At 49.6% G+C, this 5584-nt stretch overlaps 1 protein-coding gene across 1 annotated transcript; it reads left to right on the forward strand.

The window, feature by feature from the left end:
• Positions 1–1145: 1145 nt before the first annotated feature.
• LOC307106669 (ribonuclease H2 subunit C-like) lies at positions 1146–1713 on the forward strand (the record flags this gene model as incomplete). The annotated part of the gene is given in 2 exon segments (XM_079783287.1): positions 1146–1209; positions 1212–1713. Coding segments are annotated over 2 exon segments (486 nt in total). The 3' UTR covers positions 1634–1713.
• Between the last annotated feature and the right edge of the window lie 3871 nt (positions 1714–5584).

Raw genomic sequence — 5584 nt, forward strand, 5'->3', positions numbered from 1 at the left:
GCAGCGGGTGGGCAGGGCCTCCTTCTGTGGGGCGATTGATAGCCACCAGCCAGTGACACTGTGGTGGGTGTTTGCGGTTGGCCATCAATCGTCCAGCAGAGGGAGGCCCAGGTCAGCCAAGTGATTGTACCCCATGCCTGTCACCAGCAGAGGGAGGTGACTGGTGGTGGGGGAGAGGGGCAGTTCCGCATAGATGGCAGGCAGTGGCAGTGGAGGGAGTGGGGCCAGCTGCTGGCAGCCAGGGGAAGGAAAGCCCCGATAGGCCCTGATCTTTGGCCAGACCTAGGGACCCTACCTGAGGGGTCCCAGATTGCAAAAGGGTGCGGGTTGAGCTGAGGAACACCTGCCCCCATGCATGAATTTCATGCACCGGGACTCCAGTCTATATTATTAAAGGCCTGTGGCCATAATGCTGTACGAACCAAATGACTGGTCACCCAGAGGTGCGTTGATGGGTCTCATGGCACAGTGGGTCTGGAGTCCCGCCTCACATGGCAGGTCTGGGATCTGGGGTCCCACCTCACGCGGTGGGTCTGGGGTCTGGGGTTCCACCTCGCACAGTGGGTCTGGGGTTTCATGCGATTTTGGCTCACGTGGCGCAGCTCACAGGCTCCGATTGTAGCAAGACTGGCAGCCTGCAGGCAGGTGGGGTGACGGGCGGGTGGGCATGGTGAGGCATACACGGATGGGCGGGGCCACGAACGTGGCAGGGTGGTGGGTGAGGCATGCATGGGTGGGCGGGGCTGCAAGCACAGCAAGGCGCACGCGGGTTGGCAGGGCTGGGCAATTTTGCACGCTGGGCTTCTAATCCTATCTAATAATAGAGTAACATGTAAATTACCATCACTCCGCTACGCCCACGATTGGGCGGCAGGAGGCTGGGGGGCAGGACTCAGGGTGGCCTATTGGGCCATTGAGAGGCACGGATCCACTGCCACTGAGCGGGGCTACCCTGCTGTTGAGAGGCACAGGGGGCGGGACTCCCGCCCCCTGTGCCTCTCAACGGCCAGATCCAGGGCCGCTGAGGGGGTCCCTCCCCCTGCACCTCTCAACAGCAGGGTAGCCCCCCTCAGCGGCTGCGGACCATCAAAAGTGGGGGAGCGAGCTCTGGCCTCAGTCAGCGAGCCACGGAAACCAGGCAGAGGATGGAGAGCAGCGACGAGGAAGACAAGGAGAAGCACCGCATCCACCTAAGCCCCGTCACTCTGCGCACACGCTGCACCTTCTGCCCTGTGAAGTGCGGGTTAATCGGCCCGCCCCTGTGGGGCGCTTTTTCACCCCGGCCATCCTTCAGGGTCCCGATGGACTCGAAGTGTCGTTTCGGGGCCGCAGTCTGAGGGGCGAGGAGGTGAAGGTGCCGCCTGGCCTGCTGGGATATGTGATGGTGATGGAAGAGCAGTCGGTGGGGAAGCAGGACTTTTCAGTGGGATCCGACAAGGACGAGCAGGAGCCGGTGGAACCCCCGGAGGCGCTGGAGCGGGACTTCGACCGCTTTATTCGTGCCTCCGCCAGTTTCAGCCGCTTCACCCTGTGGGGACTGGAGAGCATCCCTGGCCCGGATGCCAAAGTGCGTGCAGCCCTGACCTGGCCCAGCCTCGCCGAAGCGATCCATAAACAGGTGCCGCAGGACTGAGAACCAGCGCTTGAAACTGGAAGCCACCGATCCCTTCACCAGCTCTCCACTTTGGATCCACTGAGTCCACCACCCCAATAAATGAGCTCTTTCACAGCAAAAACAAAAACAAAACAAAAAAAACAAAAGTGGGGGACCTGGGTGCCTGTCTGCTCCAGCACCAGGCCTTTCAGAAGCCTCTGCTGAGCCGGAGGCTTCTGAAAGGCCTGGTGCACCAGCAGAAAGGCACCCAGCTCCACCACGAAAAGCGAAAGTGTGTAGGGGACCCTACACGTGCATGATTCAATCATGCACTGGGCCTCTAGTATTGAATAAAAAGCCAGCATGTTGCAGAAGAAAAAACACTGAATTAGAAATCAGGAGACCTAAATCCTCTGCAGGTTTCACTAATATGTGACCCTGAAAAATAATTGTATGTGTTACGTTTTCTTATGTGTTGCAATAAATTATATATAAGCTACTCTTAAACATATGATTCAATTTTGTATTCAAAATTGTCATAAGTGTGCCTTGCATACATAGTGGTAAAAATAAACAGTGACTGGATTTCTATAAATATGATCAGATATATTTATGTAGACACTAGAGGCCCAGTGCACAAATTCATGCACTTGGGAGGGTGCCTTAGCCCGACCTGTGCCTTCTCTGTCCAGGAGCTCTCGGGGGATGTCCAACTGATGGCTTAGGGGAGTGGGCCTAAACTGTCAGTCGGACATCATTAGCGCTGTGCTTGCCAGCCAGCCAGCCAGTTGTGAGCCTGGCTTCTGGCTGAGCCACACTCCTCCTGTGGGAGTGCACTGACCACCAGGGGGAAGCTCCTGCGTTGAGCATCTGCCCCCTGGTGGTCAGTGCACATCATAGCAACCAGTTGTTCTGCTGTTAGGTTGATTTGCATATTAGCCTTTTATTATATAGTACTAGAGGCCCAGTGCACAAAATTCGTGCACAGGGTTGTGTGTACCTCAACCCAGCCTGCACCCTCTCCAATCTGGGACTCCTCAAGGGATGTCCGACTGCCCGTTTAGGCCCGATCCTACTGGGATCGGGCCTAAACGGGCAGTCGAATATCCCTCTCACAATCCAGGACTGCTGGCTCCTAACTGCTCACCTGCCTGCCTTCCTGATTGCCCCTAACTGCTTCTGCCTGCCAGCCTGATCACCCCCTAACCACTCCCCTGCCAGCCTGATTGATGCCTAACTGCTCCCTGCCAGCCTGATTGCCCTTAACTGCCCTCCCCTCAGGCCTGGTCACCCCTAACTGCCCTCCCCTGCAGGCCTGGTACCCCAACTGCCCTTCCTTACAGGTCTGGTCCCCCCAACTGCTCTCCCCTGCAGGCCTGGGTTCCCCCCAACTGCCCTTCCCTGGAGGCCTGGTCGCCCCCAACTTCCCTCCTCTGCCGGCCTGGTCACCCCAAACTGCCCTCCCCTGCAGGCCTGACTGCCCCCAAGTGCCTTTTGTTGGAGGCCTGGTCCCTCCCGGCTGTCCTCCCCTGCTGGCCATCTTGTGGTGGCCATCTTCTGTCGACATGGGGGCAGCCATCTTTGACACATGGGGACAGCCATTTTGTGTGTTGAAGTGATGGTCAATTTGCATATTACTCTTTTATTAGATAGGATAGAGGCCTGGTGCATGGGTGGAATCCAACTGGTTTGCTCTGAAGAGTGTCCTGGATCAGGGTGGGGGTCCCCTTGGGGCATGGGGCAGTCTGGGAGAGGCCAGCCATGACCCCCCAGCTACCGAAGCAGAGGCCCTGATATCTGGGATTTATTTATCTTCTATAATTGAAACTTTGTAGCCTTGAGTGGAGGCCAGGGCAGGCCAGGCTGGGTGGGAAGCTTGGCTTCCTTCATCTTTGGGGGCAACCCAAGCCTCCTGCTCTCTCCAGCTCCGTGGCTGCTGCAATTTTTGTTGGGATTTATTTATCTTCTATAATTGAAACTTTTAGCCTTGAGCGGAGGCCAGGGCCAGTCAGGGGGGGAACCTTGGCTTTCTCCATTGCCGGGGAAACCCAAGCCTCCTGCTTTCTCCGTGATCGCAGCCATCTTGGTTGGGTTAATTTGCATACTCGCTCCTGATTGGCTGGTGGGCGTGGCTTGTGGTCATAGCAGAGGTGAGGTCAATTTGCATGTTTCTCTTTTATTAGTGTAGATACTATGATAATAAAACTATTATCAGACTTTGGGTAACACTTTTTTCAACAAAGCAGTGCACTCATTTTCCCTATGTATGGACTTCCTGATTTTATTACCATCTTTCCTCTTTTGTACATCTACACTGGAGGTAGGAAACAAAAAATATATTAGAGATGACATCCCTTTTTTGAACAGTGATAAATATATGAGTATTTATGTATGACATTGAGTAATAACTCATGGCAGTTTTTATTTGTATAAAAGCTTGGGTTCTAAGAACCAAACATTAAGAAATGAAGCTTCAATAGCTTTTTCCCATTACTTTTAATAACATCTCATCTAGTAGACAGAATAATGTGATTTTCATTGCTTTTAATTTGAAGTCCATTAGATTACATGCACCAGTAAAAAGGCCTGGCACGAAAATCTGCACAAGGCTGAGAGATACAGAACATAACGAAATCCCGTGCAAGGCTTATCAGTTACCAACACCAGGTAAAATGCTAAGTAACATCCAGTCAGGAAACCAATACCTACTCATGTAGAATTTTTTCTCCTGCAATGGAATGATAATATTAACATTTTGACATATTAAAACAATGTGTTTGTACCGCTTTAGGTGTGCAACTACATCATAAAGTTATTCAGTCTCTAAAGATTTACAGGATCTCTCTGATTATTGATGCCACATGAAGTCAAAATACTTATCTGAATGTACAGAGCACAGACCATTGGAGATCTGTTCTTTTCTCTTGCTGTTTGCTCTCACTTGTTCTCCCTTCTTTTCTTTTGATTCCATGCTGTGATATTTATGGAAATGTTATACCTTTGTATGACTTGTGCTATTTCCATGTTCAAGCAGAAGAGAGATTCCCCTATCAAGAATTGTTTTTTGCTTGAACCTGAAATTCACACATTTGTATTAGTTTGATCTATATTACCTCAGATGGCACTTGAAGAAACAAAGATATATTATTTGAAAAGAGATGCCTTACCAAATTATGTCCATACACAATTAATCATGGAATTGGGTTATTAGATTAGCCCTCATCTTGCCAATGCCTTAAGCTAGTAATGCAAGCACTATTTGGTTGTATAATAAATTGGCAGGGAAAATACATGTCTTGTGATACTGGAATGGTTTGATTTATAAACTGGAACCCTGGAATTTCTATTTCTGTAGTTAACTGTTTTATGACCTGTAGTAATAACAATAAGTATCCTTATGAATTCTTTCTTCAGAAAGAAATGGTTTTCAACCATCCTAATAATTAAGCTCAACATCAACTTATTCATCCTGAAGTTTCTTATCTGGCAACCTTACAATCCCAGAAGATGACTGAAATGTGTGTGTGTGTGTGTGTGTGTGTTTGTGTGTGTGTGTGTGTGTTTGCATGTGCGCGTGCATGTGCAGAGGCAGGTGCTCACTCATGCAGAAGAGGAACCCTTAAGCAACACAGTGGACAACTGAATGTGTTTCATTGCATAATAATATGCACAAATACATTTTTCCTCATTCTTCTCATATTGAGTAGGAATAAAAACAAATCTATATTGACTGCATTCACTATCACATTGCTCCAGAAACACTAGAGAATTGTAAAAACAATATTACTATTGACATATAACTTCTGGAAAATTATTGACTGTTGACTACCATTTTTTAACTCACAGAAGAGTGTGCACTCCCAATTGGAAATGACTATTACAAGGAGGTGGGTGCAATGGATTATCCTTGTTAGAACTGGAAGTTGAAACTAAAGTGACTATGTTTGTATCTATCACTTAGGGGATTTTTGAAGGTGCTAAAAAGTATCA

The sequence above is a fragment of the Cnephaeus nilssonii genome, assembly GCF_951640355.1.
Source record: "Cnephaeus nilssonii genome assembly, chromosome: 10".
Lineage (NCBI taxonomy): Eukaryota > Metazoa > Chordata > Mammalia > Chiroptera > Vespertilionidae > Cnephaeus > Cnephaeus nilssonii.